Source organism: Myxine glutinosa, chromosome 10 (assembly GCF_964187855.1).
Source record: "Myxine glutinosa chromosome 10, kmMyxGlut1.1, whole genome shotgun sequence".
NCBI classification, from domain to species: domain Eukaryota; kingdom Metazoa; phylum Chordata; class Myxini; order Myxiniformes; family Myxinidae; genus Myxine; species Myxine glutinosa.
Window position 1 is genome coordinate 94,269,090 of NC_136270.1, and position 14,205 is coordinate 94,283,294.

Sequence of the window (14,205 nt, forward strand, 5' to 3'; positions counted from 1 at the left end):
ACAATGTGGGATGGGTGGAAATGGATGCAATGTCCTGGTGTTTGCTCAGATTTAATTTAATTTTGTTCATTCACATGATTAGATTTGCCTGTTTGTTTTGGTGTTTAAGTCTCATTGTCTGTTTCGCTGTTCCCTTGTTTCTCATGTCAAATCATTTGGTTCATTATCCACTCTGGTGCTTTCCCTTTCCACATTCACTTCTCGGTATTGAAAACAAATTCGGTCTCCCAGAAACGGTTGGGTTATTTAGACTTTGGCAAAGCATCACGAAGATTGTTGTAATTTAAGGTAAAGTCATATATACCTGAACACAGTTGAAACGAGGGAAACACACCAACAGAAAGTTAAAGGAACACAACAGAGGGACATTTGAAGGAAAAACGACCGAGGGGAAGAAACTTCTACATGAAAGCATCTGAGCTCATAAAAATGGACGATTTACACCTGTAACATGAATGAACTCAGGAGTGCAACACTTTATCTCTGCTTTCTTCAAACTCCAACACTGAAGTAGAAACAATTTCACAGAGTTATTTGTTTTTCATTAATTTTACAGATATTGGTTCTTCATTGTTGTTTTTTCGTATGTAGCCTGTAGCTGCTGGTTGCATCATTTTTTCTTGTTTTTGGTCGCACCGTTGTGCCTCCGATGCAGTGCCCCTGTTACCATAAAGTTGTGACTCATTTTGACGACCTCGGAAAGATCACGGGCTGATTCAACCCGCTTTGTTTTATTTCAACGGGACGACAGGGGCTCAAATTCAAGACCCAAAGATCCAAAGACATCAACCTTAACCTTGAAGAAAACACCAGGCTGGTTCTTCATTAATTTTAGTTGTTAATTTTACAGAAAGTAATTTTACAGAGTTGTTGGTTCTTCATTACGGTATTTCCTTCAAACTGTTTCTATAATTGTTCATTTCTACCTGTGTCCATTGGTGTTTCTCCTTTTTTTCCGGTGTTTCTTCTTCTCTTTTTCCAGAAGCTCTTGAAATTTGTCGATTTTATGTTTGATTGATCCGGGACGTTTGAAACATCAAATCTGTTCAATATCCATAAATGCTTTATCCATTTGAGTTTTAATCTTTGAGACTAGTAAAACGTCGTCATTTCCACAATCAGCACCTGGTAAGGTTCCAACAATCCAACATTTTAAACAAGTTTCAACAATCCGACTCCGTCTGTTTTGAATCATGATGTTGTCAATATAGATTTTCTTTTGACCCTTTGTTGGTCTAAATAAGTTACAAATCTGTATTTCTACTGCTATATATTTGAATCCCACAATTATTCCCACCATGTGGGATTGGCCAGGGAACGCTTTTGTTTTGTTTTGGTCCATTCTTTCACAAATGGGATGGTCAGACTTGACATTTGACTGAGGGTGATAGGACTTTGTAATTTGTTCAGGTGTTATCGATAACTCACCAACTCTTCGTGAAAGACACGATGACATCTTCCACCTCCATCAATGACCAGTGCTGGTGAATTTCTCCTCCGACATTAAAGACGTGTGTTCATACCTCTTGGGCATCTTGGCTTTCCAAGTAACCCTCCCAAATAGATCACAAAATTACCTTTGTATCCACCATAGGATATCCCTTTGTGAAATATAAAAACCTTTGTGAAATATAAAAACACAACCATACCCTCTTTCCCTCATGCAGTGATTTATTATTTTGTTCGACATTTAATTTTGCTGGTACTGCATGCACCAAAAATACCACTTGAGTGACAAATTTGTTTCAAATGAGATGCGATATTAAATGATTTCGAGCCCAAGAAAATATCTTTCAGAAGAAGCATTTTATCGGTGTATGCACAGATTGTATCCACATTGATGGTGCAGCACAGACCTAACTGGATGGTTATAAATATGAATGTGTATAACAAATCTGCTTTGGAGGATAAAGTAATTTGTGTGCCTATTAACAACATCATTTGGCTACTTTGTACAAACTCACACTTCATAACAAAAACCTTTTGAACAAAATGAGCAGGAAGAGAATGAATTCGTTTTTTTCTGGAGACACAAAAGTGATTGTATTTATAAGTTGCGTTTCTTTCATCCGAGAGAAGTTTATCTGATTTTGTTCAGAAAGAATCAACCACAAACCAAAAAATTCAACTTAAAATGTCTTCCTTTGTTTTTTTAGTTAGAACATAAATTCATTTGCTATCTAAAGTTTTCAGACTAAATGTTTCAAAAGTTTTAATAAGAAACAAAGAAAAATTGTATTCCAATGGTGTTTTTTGTTTTGTACGAAATGAATATGTAGATTTTTATTCATCAGACACACAATTAAGTTGCTTCAAAACAGATGATTATGAATCAGGATAATTATGCCAGGAGATGATTTTTATTCCAAAATATTCGCACATTTGTGAATCGCGTGAGGCTGTGGCGGATCTCTGCGGTTCGCAGTCCATAGATAATTGGATTGGCGAGAGGCTGAACCAGATAGAACAAGGAATCACTCACGTGTTGTAAATATTGTGGGAAATAGTTTGTGGACGACATTCGCAAGGAAATCAAAGCAAAAACAGTGGAGAAAATAAAGAGTGAAAGTACCAAGCAGTGAGTGACACATGTATGCAGGGCTTTCCTGTTCCCCTTTGAAGATGGTCCAGAATGTAGGCATACATACAAGATGCGGGTGTATGTGAAAACGACCACGACGATGAGAGCGACAGTGGTGAGAGAAGCACATGCAATCCCATATAAACTGTTTATGGTGAAATCTTCACATGAAAGTTTAGCCACAGCCATGTGAATACAACCTACCTTGTGAATCTCTGGATATTTGCAAAATGTTCGTCCAATCAATAACACAACATCTATCTATAATTCCAGCAATCTCTGTGTGTGTGTGTGTGTGTCTGTGTGTGTGTGTGTGTGTGTCTGTGTGTGTGTTTGTTTGTCTGTGACCGCTGTTTCTCGACAACCACGGGTCCGATATACTTGAAACTTGCCAGGTATATTGCTGGGGACCCGAGGATGTGCCTTTTCAAGGTTTGAAATTAATCGCAGAAGTAGTTACCGAGCTATGTCCAAAAAACGATTCAACCAATCAGAGAGCAGCGAGCTATCACGTGTGCCGAACGTGGCGAACAGACTCTGCCTCGGATGGCACATTTGAGAGCGTATTCATTTATTTCCCGTCGGCAAACTATGTTGGCGCTATGTTGGCATTAAACGATGTTTTAAAACTAATTAAAACTAATTTGCGATTCTTTCGCTTTGCGATGCGATTTGCGATTGCGTTAAACTCGCTCGGGCGTTAAACTATGTTTTAAAACTAATTAAAACTAATTTGCGATTCATTCGCTTTCCTGCGCTTTTGTGCACGCGATGGCGATTTCTTTACCAAACTCCGCAAGCCGTTAGCTTTGGACCAAACCATTTCATGTAAATAGAGGGGGGGGGGATTGTCACCGTACTCGCAAGCCGTTCGCTTTGGACCAAACCATTTCATGTAAATAGAGGGGGGGGATTGTCACCGTACTCGCAAGCCGTTCGCTTTGGACCAAACCATTTCATGTAAATAGAGGGGGGGGGGGGGGGGGGGGGATTGTCACCGTACTCGCAAGCCGTTCGCTTTGGACCAAACCATTGCATGTAAATAGAGGGGGGGGATATACTTTTAGATATATATATAGTACGGGCATGCCCTAGTAAATACCAATAAGCAGAGATGACCAGCAAACGGTGAGCAACATCACTTTGTGAGCTCTGCTGTTGGTGAGCAGGACATTGTAGCGAAGAGGATGACAAACTGCCAGGTAGCGGTCTATGGCCATGATGCTGAGTATGTAAGATTGCATTGCGGCAGTGAATGAAACAAAGAAGAGTTGAATAAAACAGGCAGGTTTTGTAATCATGATACTTTGACTGATGCTGTACATCAGACGAGGCATGATTGTTGTACAACCAACAATATCCATGATCAATAAATGAGCGAGGAATATGTAGACAGGGTTGTGTAGCTTTTTTTCACAGAGAATGATCAAGATGAGAATCAGGTTCAGTGTGATCGTGACGAGGAAGATGACGAATAAAACACCAAAAGCCCATGGTCTGATGCTTGATTGCTCGTGAAAGATCGGGATGAGGAGGAACACGTTGGGTGGCAATGATTGATTTCCTTCAAACATGATGTCCTCCATCAATCCTGTGCCTGGAGATAAAAGGACCAATTACACCAATTAATACATCATGAAAATGTTCCACCTTACACTCCACCAATATATGAAAAACATTTATATTTCTGGACCATGCATCTGTATCATTGGTTTCCTTTTTTCAATGCACTTTGTCTGAACATCACAATAATTAATGTTTATCACGATAAAATAATAATTACAAAAGTAAATATTGACTCCAACATACGACATTTTGCTTACCTTGTGCGTTGTTCTTTAAGATCACACTGCTTACAATTTAATCATTTATATAGATCGTGGAAGAGGGTTTAAAATACAATCACCACAAGAAGTAAATGTCACCAGAGAGCATCATTGTAAACATATTTATTCTCTTCAGGGACTTTCAAATTTGTCGTCATCAGGGACATGAACAATATCCTCAGGTGCACTGAATGACGTCAACTTTCCATCTTTTTGAAGTGTTCGCCAATTCTGAAAGATAAATCTTTGGTTAAACTTAAAATTGGAATACATATTTATTTCTGCACCAATATTTATGATTCTTTATTATATACGTTAAAAGTTCAAGGTATTCTTTCAACAGCTCTCTTTAGGTCTTACAGCAATCTCATCGATAAATGACTTGAGCAGATTGTTACGAATACAAATGTGAAATGAAAATGTAAAAATATGTATTGATGGTAAAATACACAGAAGCCTTATGAATGTTCTTGAGCACAAATTACTATCTTTTGACTTTTTCACTGACAGTTTGTTGCACTTGATGTTCTTGGGTTCTGTTTCTGGGTCAGAGCTTGTTGATTTGTTGGGGCTTCCCTCCTTCGTTGAAACTTTTTAAAGCTAAGAATTCCACACCGGTTGGTTCTGTCTGTTTTTCTGTTATTGTTTCACGCTTGTGTGTTTTTATTTGTGTGTTGAATCCATTCCCCAGTCTCATCCATACATTTGTTGGTGTGTGTTGTATAATTTTACTTTGCTCCTCGATGTGCTTGTTGTTAACCTAACTGGATTGGAAACTGTCTTCCTGATGGAAAGCAAAGAGTAGTCTGAATGGCAGTATGATACAGTGCATTCAGAAAGTATTCAGACCCCTTCACTGTTTTCACATTTTGTTATGTTGCAGCCTTATGCTGTAATCGTTTAAATTCATTTTTTCCCTTATCAATCTACACTCAATACCGCATAATGGCAAAGAGAAAACAGGATTTCGGAAAGTTTTGCAAATTTATGAAAAATAAAAAACTGAAATATCACATTGACATAAGTATTCATACCCTTTGCTATGACACCTGAATTGAGCCCAGGTGCCTCCCATTTCTCTTGATCATCTTTGAGATGTTTCTACACCTTGATTGGAGTCCAACTGTGGTAAATTCAATTGAATGGACATGATTTGGAAAGGCACACACCTGTCTATATAAGGTCTCACAGCTGACAATGCATATCAGAGCAAAAACCAAGCCATGAGGTCGAAAGAACTGCCTGCAGAGCCAGAGACAGGATTGTGTCGAGGCATACATCTGGGGAAGCCGACAAAAAATATCTGCTGCATTGAAGGTTCCCAAGAGCACAGTGGCCTCCATAATTCTTAAATGGAAGAAGTTTGTAACAACCAGGACTCTTCCTAGAGCTGGCCGCCCGGCCAAACTGAGCAATCGGGGGAGAAGGGCCTTGGTAAGAGAGGTGACCAAGAACTTGATGGTCACTCTGGCTGAGCTCCAGAGATCCTGTGTGGAGATGGGAAAAACTTCCAAAAGGACAACCATCACTGCAACACTCCATCGATCTGGGATTTATGGCAGGGTCCACAGACGGAAGCCTCTCCTCGGTGAAAGACACATGAAAGCCCGCTTGGAGTTTGCAAAAAAGAACCTGAAGGACTCTCAGACTGTGAGAAACAATATTCTGTGGTCTGATGAAACCAAGATTGAATAGTTTGGCTTCCGTCTGGCCACTCTGCCGTAAAGCCCAGATCGGTGGCGTGTTGCAGTGATGGTTGTGAACTTATTCAGATAACTTATTCAGATTTCAAGTCAATCAGATGAAAATTGAGGATTTTAGAAATTTGAAATGGCTGTTGACCTTTGGCCTATGCTGACCTTTTGGTCGAAGTTGATCTCCAAAATAGTTGGTGGTTGAATTCAGTTTGCTGACATCAATCTTATTCAAATTTCAAGTCAATTGGATAAAAATTGAGGATTTTAGAAATTTGAAAGACAGTGGTCGACCTTTGGCCGATGTTGACCTTTTGGCCTATATTGATCTCAAAAATAGTTGGTGGTTGAATTCAGTTCGCTGATATGAAAATCCCTTTCAAATTCCCAGTCAATCGGATGAAAATTGAGGTTTTTTTGAAAATCGAAAAAGTGGTTGAACTTTGGCCTACACTGATCTCAAAAATAAATGGTGGTTGATTTCATTTAGCCAAACTGTAAATCCTTTTCAAATTTCATGCCAATCGGATGAAAATTGAGGATTTTAGAAATTGGAAAAAATGTGATTGACCTTTGGTCTATGTTGACCTTTTGACCTCAAAAATATATAGGATTTTGTCGGACAACGAACTCTACCATTTGGTGAAGTTTTGTGAAGATCGGTTTGAAATTGTGATCTGTAGGCAAGCATAAGTGAGCGGACAGACAAACAAATGAAATATCACTGATAGAGCAAAACTTGGCAGAGGTGAATAAAGTAGAAAGGCACTCGGTGGGGCATCCTTTTGACTTAACAAAGAATTGGTGGTTGAATTCAGTGACCTGATATGGAAATCATCTTCAAATTAAATTAAATGGATGAAAATTGAGGATTTTAGAAATTTGGGAAAAGTGGTTGATCTTTGCCCTATGTTGACCTTATGGCCTATTTTGATCTCAATAATAGTTGGTGATTGAATTCAGTTGACGGATATGAAAATCCTATTCTAATTTAAAGTCAATCGGATGAAAATTAAGAATTTTAAAAATTTCGGAAAAGTGGTTCATTTTTGGCCTATGTTGACCTTTTGGCCAATGTTGATCTCAAAAATAGTTGGTGGTTGAATTCAGTAAGCTGAAATGAAAATCCTATTCAAATTTCAAGTAAATTGGATGAAACTTGAGGATTTTAGAAATTTGAAATGGCTGTTGACCTTTGGCCTATGTTGACCTTTTGGCCGATGTTGACCTCAAACATAGTTGGGGGTTGAATTCAGTAAGCTGATATGAAAATCTTATTCAAATTTCAAGTAAATCGGATGAAAATTGAGGATTTTATAAATCTGGCCTATGTTGACCTTTTGGCCGATGTTGACCTCAAAAATATTTGGGTGTGGAGCTGTGTGTGCTCTCACGTCGAACTCCAACAATATGGACGCGACAACGAGCTGATTTTCACTGAGCTGTTTATTCTGAGCTCGGCACGAATGCACTGAAAAAGGCTACACCGAGCGGCAATATATCTTTCCAATTCAAACAGTAAGCCACGCCTCTCAACGGGGCGTGGTCTGCAACCCGAGTGACCGCCCGCCGATTACGTCACCAGCCGGTACAAGAGAATTGTGTCCGGTAACCGCTACATGCGCCCCCCCAGAATTCACTTGTACAGGGAGAGTCAGTTTGTGGGGGGCCTTAATGACCCGGCCGAAACAACCCCTGGCGATTCGTGTGGGGGTGGGAGGCGGCGTGACGGCGGATGGTTGGGCGTGGGGCTTGGTCGACGGGGGACAGCCCCGCCGTGGAGGAAGGGCCAACCGTGGAGGTTGGTCGAGGTCCAAATGGGCCGACTTGAGGCGGTCCACGGAGATATGGTCCGGTTTGCCGCCAATGTCGATGACGAACGACTTGTCGCCCCTCCTCAAGACCCAAAAAGGCCCATCATACGGCGGCCGGAGTGGTCCCCGGTGTGCGTCGTGGTGCACAAAAACGTACTCCGCTGTGCGAAGCGCTGGGGGGACATGGGGTTTAGGACAGCCATGATGAGACGTGGGCACCGGGGCAAATCTCCTGGTGGCCTCCTGGAGGACCGAGCGTTGGCGAGCAGTGGACCAGGGGCCGGTGTCGTCGGGGATGAACTCCCCCGGCACGCGCAGTGGTTGGCCGTAGACAAGCTCGGCGGTAGAAGCCTGGAGGTCTTCTTTAGGGGCCGTCCGGAGGCCCAATAGCACCCATGGGAGCCTATCAGCCCAACCGTCGTCCTGGAGGCTGGCCCTGAGAGCGGCCTTCATTGAGCGGTGAAACCTCTCGCACAAGCCATTGGCCTGGGGGTGGTAGGCCGTGGTGCGGTGAAGTTTGACCCCCAAGGCCTGAGCGACCGCGCCCCACAGCTCAGAGGTGAACTGTGGGCCTCTGTCAGAGGAGATGTTCGAGGGGGTGCCGAAACGGGCAACCCAGGTGCCGATGAAGGCCTGCGCCACATCGGCGGACGTCGTTGACGTCAGCGGGATGGCCTCCGGCCAGCTGGTGGTCCTGTCCACCATCTTGAGGAGATGGGTGAAGCCCCGCGAGGGGGGAAGGGGTCCCACCAGGTCCACATTGACGTGGTCAAAACGCTGCGCGGGCACGTCGAATGGTGCCAACGGGGCCTGGGTGTGCCGGTGGACTTTCGCACGCTGGCAGGTGACACAGGCATTGGCCCAGTCGCGGACGTCCTTCCGGAGCCCGTGCCAGACGAATTTCGCTGCCAAGAGCTTCTGAGACGTTTTCCCGCCTGGGTGGGAAAGGCCGTGGATGGCGTCAAAAACGAGCCGTTGCCATCTAGGGGGCACAATGGGATGAGGTTGGCCCAGGGAAACGTCGCACAGGAGAACTGTGCCTCTGTCCTTGAAAGGGACGTCGGACAACTGCAGGCCCGTGTCCGCTGTCTGGAGGGCTTGCACCACGGGGTCGGAGACCTGGTCGGCCGCCATGCGGGCGTAATCCACGCCAAGGTGGACGGCGCCCGCGACGGACCGGGAGAGGCAACCGGCCACAGCATTGTCCTTGCCTGCGACGTGCCGGATGTCCGTCATGAATTCGGACACGGCGGAGAGGTGGCGCTGCTGACGAGCCGACCATGGCTCTGAGACCTTGGCCATGGCCAGGGGTTTGTGGTCCACAAACGCCGTGAATGGGCGGCCCTCTAAAAGGTGGCGGAAGTGGCGAACCACCAGGTAAAGGCCGAGGAGCTCACGGTCGAACGTGCTGTATTTGCGCTCGTTAGGGCGGAGCTGCCGGCTGAAGAAGGCCAGCAGCTGCCAAGCCCCGTTAACCCACTGCTCGTGTACGGCGCCCACCGCGTAGTCGGAAGCGTCTGTGGTAATGGCGATGGGTGCGTCGAGCGCCGGGTGCGCCAGCATGGTGGCGTTGGCGAGGGCCAGCTTAGCGCCCGTGAATGCCCCGTCCATCTCCTCGGTCCAGGCGATGTCATGCTTGGCCGGCTTATCCCTGAGGGCTTCGTACAGGGGGCGCATGAGTTGGGCGGCGCGAGGCACGAACCGGTGGTGGAAGTTTACTATACCCAAAAACTCTTGCAGGGCCTTGACGGAGCGGGGACGCGGGAAACCTTTAACGGCCTCCACCTTGGTCGGCAGCGGAACGGCCCCGCGCTTTGTGATGCGGTGTCCCAGGAAGTCGGTGGCAGCCATGCCAAACTGGCATTTCGCCGGGTTGATGATGAGGCCGTGCTGGCTGAGGCACGCAAAAAGCGTGTGCAGGTGAAGGAGGTGCTCCGCCCTGGAAGTGCTGGCGATGAGAATATCATCCAGGTAGACGAACAGAAAGGTGACATCGCGCAGCATACTGTCCGTCAGCCGTTGGAAGGCTTGGGCTGCATTCTTAAGGCCGAAGGGCATTCGGGGGAACTCGAAGAGGCCAAAAGGTGTAATTACAGCCGTCTTCAGAACGTCGGCCGGCCGGACAGGTACCTGGTGGTAGCCCCGAATAAGGTCGACCTTGGAGAAGATCACCCGCCCCGCCAAAATGGCGGAAAAGTCCTGGATATGCGGTATCGGGTACCGGTCGGGGGTGGTGGCATCGTTGAGGCGGCGATAATCGCCGCACGGTCGCCATCCGCCACCCGGTTTGGGTACGATGTGCAGGGGCGAGGCCCATGCGCTGTTTGAGCGCCGCACAATGCCCAACTGCTCCAGCGCGTTGAATTCCGTCTTGGCCACGGCGAGTTTGGCAGGGTCGAGGTGATGAGCTCTGGCATAGAGCGGTGGACCAGTGGTCGGAATGTGGTGTTCGACGCCGTGTTTGATGGCGATGGCCGAAAAATTTGGCAGCGTGAGGGCGGGGAACTCAACGAGGAGGCGGGTGAAGTCGTCCGTGGCCGGGAGCGCGCAGGCTAGCCTGGTCGGTGCGGAGCTGCTCAACGAACAAGCGAGAGAGCTGAAGGTCTCCGCGTTTGACGAGCCGACGACGTTTTATGTCAACCAAAAGTCCGTGGGCGCAAAGAAAATCCGCACCCAACAAAGCCATGGGCATGTTCGCTGTGACGAAATCCCACATGAAACGCTGGCCCCCGAAGCAGAGTGCGACGCTGCGTGAACCGAAGGTGCGGATAGAGGGGCGGTTTGCGGCGCCAAGGCGGGGCCGCAAAGCGCGGCCTGCTTGTCCTGCCCCGAGGTGGGTATAACGCTCACCTGCGCTCCCGTATCGCACAGGAAACGCCGCCCTGACGTGGTGTCCATGATGAACAAAAGGTTGCCGGAATGGCCGACGCTCATGGCAGGAAGCGAGCGCCGGCCTGGTCGTTTCCCGACCTGCAGAAAGTGCATGGTGGGCGACACGTTCTGGTCTTCTGCCCGAACCTGGCATGGTAGTAACACACGGTCCACCCCAGTGGTGGCTGCGGCGCCGGTCGTGGTGAGTGCGGCCAACGGGGTGTCATGGCGGCCGCGGCCGCAAGGGGCGCTGAATCGGCTGGTGGCAGTGCCAGTCGTGGCGGGGGCGTTGCCTCGGCCGGGCCAGGTTTCCAGGCGGTACTGCGAAGTGGCCGAGAAAAATTTGTCGGCTTCCTAAGCCAGGGCGCGAGGGTCCTCGATTGCCGAGTTAGCCAAAGCTAAGCGTACCTGCCCGGGTAGCTGTCGGAGAAACAGCTCGCAAAAGAGGAAATCTGGGCGGTGTTCGCCGAGCAGGGAGAGCATGTGGTTCATGCGCTCGGATGGTCGAGCCTCCCTGAGCTCAGGCAGATCGAGCAGCTGTCACGCGCGTTCAGCCTCAGTGAGGTCAAACATACCGAGGAGTAGTCGTTGGAGTGCGCCGTACTTGTCGTCGGCCGGCGGGCTCCGTAGAAGGCTCAAGACCCGGGAGGCGGTGGCGGCGTTTAGCGCGGAGACCACATGGTGGAAGCGAGTCTCGTCCGCCGTGATGTGCCGCAGAGCGAACTGGGACTCCGATTGAGCAAACCATACGGCGGCGTGCAATTCCCAGAAGCCAGGGAGCTTCAAAGCAATGGTCGACTCCATTGCCGTATTCGTAAAAGGGGTCACCAATGTGGAGCTGTGCTCTCACGTCGAACTCCAACTATATGGACGCGACAACGAGCTGATTTTCACTGAGCTGTTTATTCCGAGCTCGGCACGAATGCACTGAAAAAGGCTACACCGAGCGGCAATATATCTTTCCAATTCAAACAGTAAGCCACGCTTCTCAATGGGGCGTGGTATGCAACCCGAGTGACCGCCCACTGATTACGTCACCCGCCGGTACAAGAGAATTGTGTCCGGTAACCGCTACATGGGGAGTGAATTCAGTTGACGGATATGAAAATCCCATTCAAAAATTCCAAGTAAATCGGATGAAAATTGCCAATTTTAGAAATTCGGCCAATGGTGAACTTTTGGTCAATGTTGAGCTTTTGGCCAAAGTCGATTTCCAAAATAGTTGCTGGTTGAATTCAGTAAGCTGATATGAAAATCGCATTCAAATTTCAAGTAAATCGGATGAAAATTGAGGATTTTAGAAATTTGAAATGGTTGTTTACCTTTGGCCTATGTTGACCTCAAAATTAGTTTGTGCTTGCTTTCAGTTGGTTGATATGCAAATGCTATTCATATATCAAGTCAATTGGATGAAAATTGAGGATTTTAGAAATTTGAAATGGTTGTTGACCTTTGCCATGTGTTGACCTTTTGGCCTATGTTGAACTCAAAAATAGTTGGTGGTTGAATTCAGTTAACTGATATGAAAATGCGATTAAAATTTAAAGTAAATCCGGTGAAAATTGAAGATTTTCGAAATTTGAAATGGTTGTTGACCTTTGGCCTGTGTTGACCTTTTGGCTTAAGTTGATCTCCAAAATAGTTGGTGGTTGAAATCAGTAAGCTGACATGAAAATCCTATTCAAATTTCAAGTCAATCGGATGAAACTTGGGATTTTAGAAATCTGGCATATGTTGACCTTTTGGCCAATGTTGACCTCAAAAATAGTTGGGGGTTGAATTCAGTGACCAGATATGCATATTATCTTCAAATTTTAAGTTAATAGGATGAAAATTGACAATTTGAGAAATTGGGTGTCTGTTGACCTTTTGGCCAATGTTGACCTCAAAATGAGTTTGTGCTTGGTATCAGTATGCTGATATGCAAATCCCATTCAGATTTCAAGTCAATCGGATGAAAATTGACAATTTTAGAAATTCGGCCTATGTTGACCTTTTGGTCAATGTTGAGCTTTTGGCCGGTCAATTTCCAAAATAGTTGCTGGTTGAATTCAGTCAGGTGATATGAAAATCCTATTCAAATTTCAAGTAAATCAGATGAAAATTGAGGATTTTAGAAATTTGAAATGGTTGTTGACCTTTGGCCTATGTTGACCTCAAAATTAGTTTGTGCTTGGTTTCATTGGCTGATATGCAAATCCTATTCAGATTTCAAGTGAATTGGGATGAAATTTGAGGCTTTTAGAAATTGGAAAAATGGGGTTGACCTTTGGCCTGTGTTGACCTTTAGGCCAAGTTGATCTCCAAGTAGTTGGTGGTTTAATTCAGTTAGCTGAGTTGGTTGCTGGTTGCTGACCTTTTGGCTGATGGTGATCTCAAAAATAGTTGGTGGTTGAATTCAGCTTGCTGATATGTAAATCCTATTTAAATTTCAAGTGAATCAGATGAAAATTGAGGATTGTAGAAATTTTAAATTGTTGTTGACCTTTGGCCTAGGTTGACGTTTTGGCCTATGCTGATCTCAAAAGTAGTTGGTGGTTGAATTCAGTCAGCTGATATGAAAATCCTATTCAAATTTCAAGTCAGTCAGATGAAAATTGAAGATTTTAGAAATTCAAAAAAGTGGATGACCTTTGGTCTATGTTGACCTTTTGGCCTAAGCTGATCTCAAAAATATTGTAACGGTTTTGAGAAGTGTAACGGTTTTTTGAGAAGTGTAACAATTTTGGAGGAAGTGTAACGAATGTGAAAACGTTACAATGTGAACGTTACAAAAGTATGGTAACACCCTGGTAATCTATCTATAATTCCAGTAATCTCTGTGTGTGTGTCTGTGTGTGTGTGTGTGTGTGTGTGTGTGTGTGTGTGTGTGTGTTTGTCTGTGACCGCTGTTTCTCGACAACCACGGGTCCGATCTAATTGAAACTTGCCAGATATATTGCTGGGGACCCGAGGATGTGCCTTTTCAAGGTTTGAAATTAATCGGACAAGTGGTTCCCAAGGTATGGTCACCGTACTCGCAAGCCGTTCGCTTTGGCTTTGCGAATGGACCAAACCATTTCATGTAAATAGAGGGGGGGGGGGGGGGGATTGGCCTATACACAGCCTCTCTGGATGTTAACTTTGCCAAAAACAAGAAAATAAAAACAACCGTTAGTTTAATTGGTCTATTATAGTTCTATTAAAGATGATAGGTTAATAATTTAATATTGAGAATTTGTGCTTCCCAAGTTATGGTCTCTCACATTCGCCTATATTTTCTTGCTCCGTATTCTGTGGTCGTTTCTGACACGTGGTGTCAAAATTTTTTTTTTGTTGTTGTTGTTGTTGTTGTTGTTGTTCTCTTCTCTTTTCTTTGTTTGTCCTTGCGAAAAGACAAAATACGTTTGCGATAATTGAATAATTGGCCATTAAAACTA

General features: G+C 45.4%; 1 protein-coding gene and 1 long non-coding RNA gene across 3 annotated transcripts in view; both read right to left on the reverse strand.

Annotated features, from left to right (window-relative positions):
* LOC137433686 (olfactory receptor 56A4-like) overlaps positions 1-9,049 on the reverse strand; it is a 30,059-nt gene extending 21,010 nt beyond the window's left edge. The window contains exons 1-3 of the mRNA XM_078786201.1: positions 8,956-9,049; positions 3,684-4,178; positions 2,395-2,796 (exon numbers count right to left, since the gene is read on the reverse strand). Coding sequence (XP_078642327.1) covers positions 2,395-2,796; positions 3,684-4,178; positions 8,956-9,049 — 991 coding nt within the window. The remainder of the gene's footprint in view (positions 1-2,394; positions 2,797-3,683; positions 4,179-8,955) is intronic.
* The window catches only part of LOC137433946 (uncharacterized), a 737,502-nt gene that overhangs the window by 55,792 nt on the left and 667,505 nt on the right, over positions 1-14,205 (reverse strand). The gene's annotated exons all lie outside the window — the stretch shown is intronic.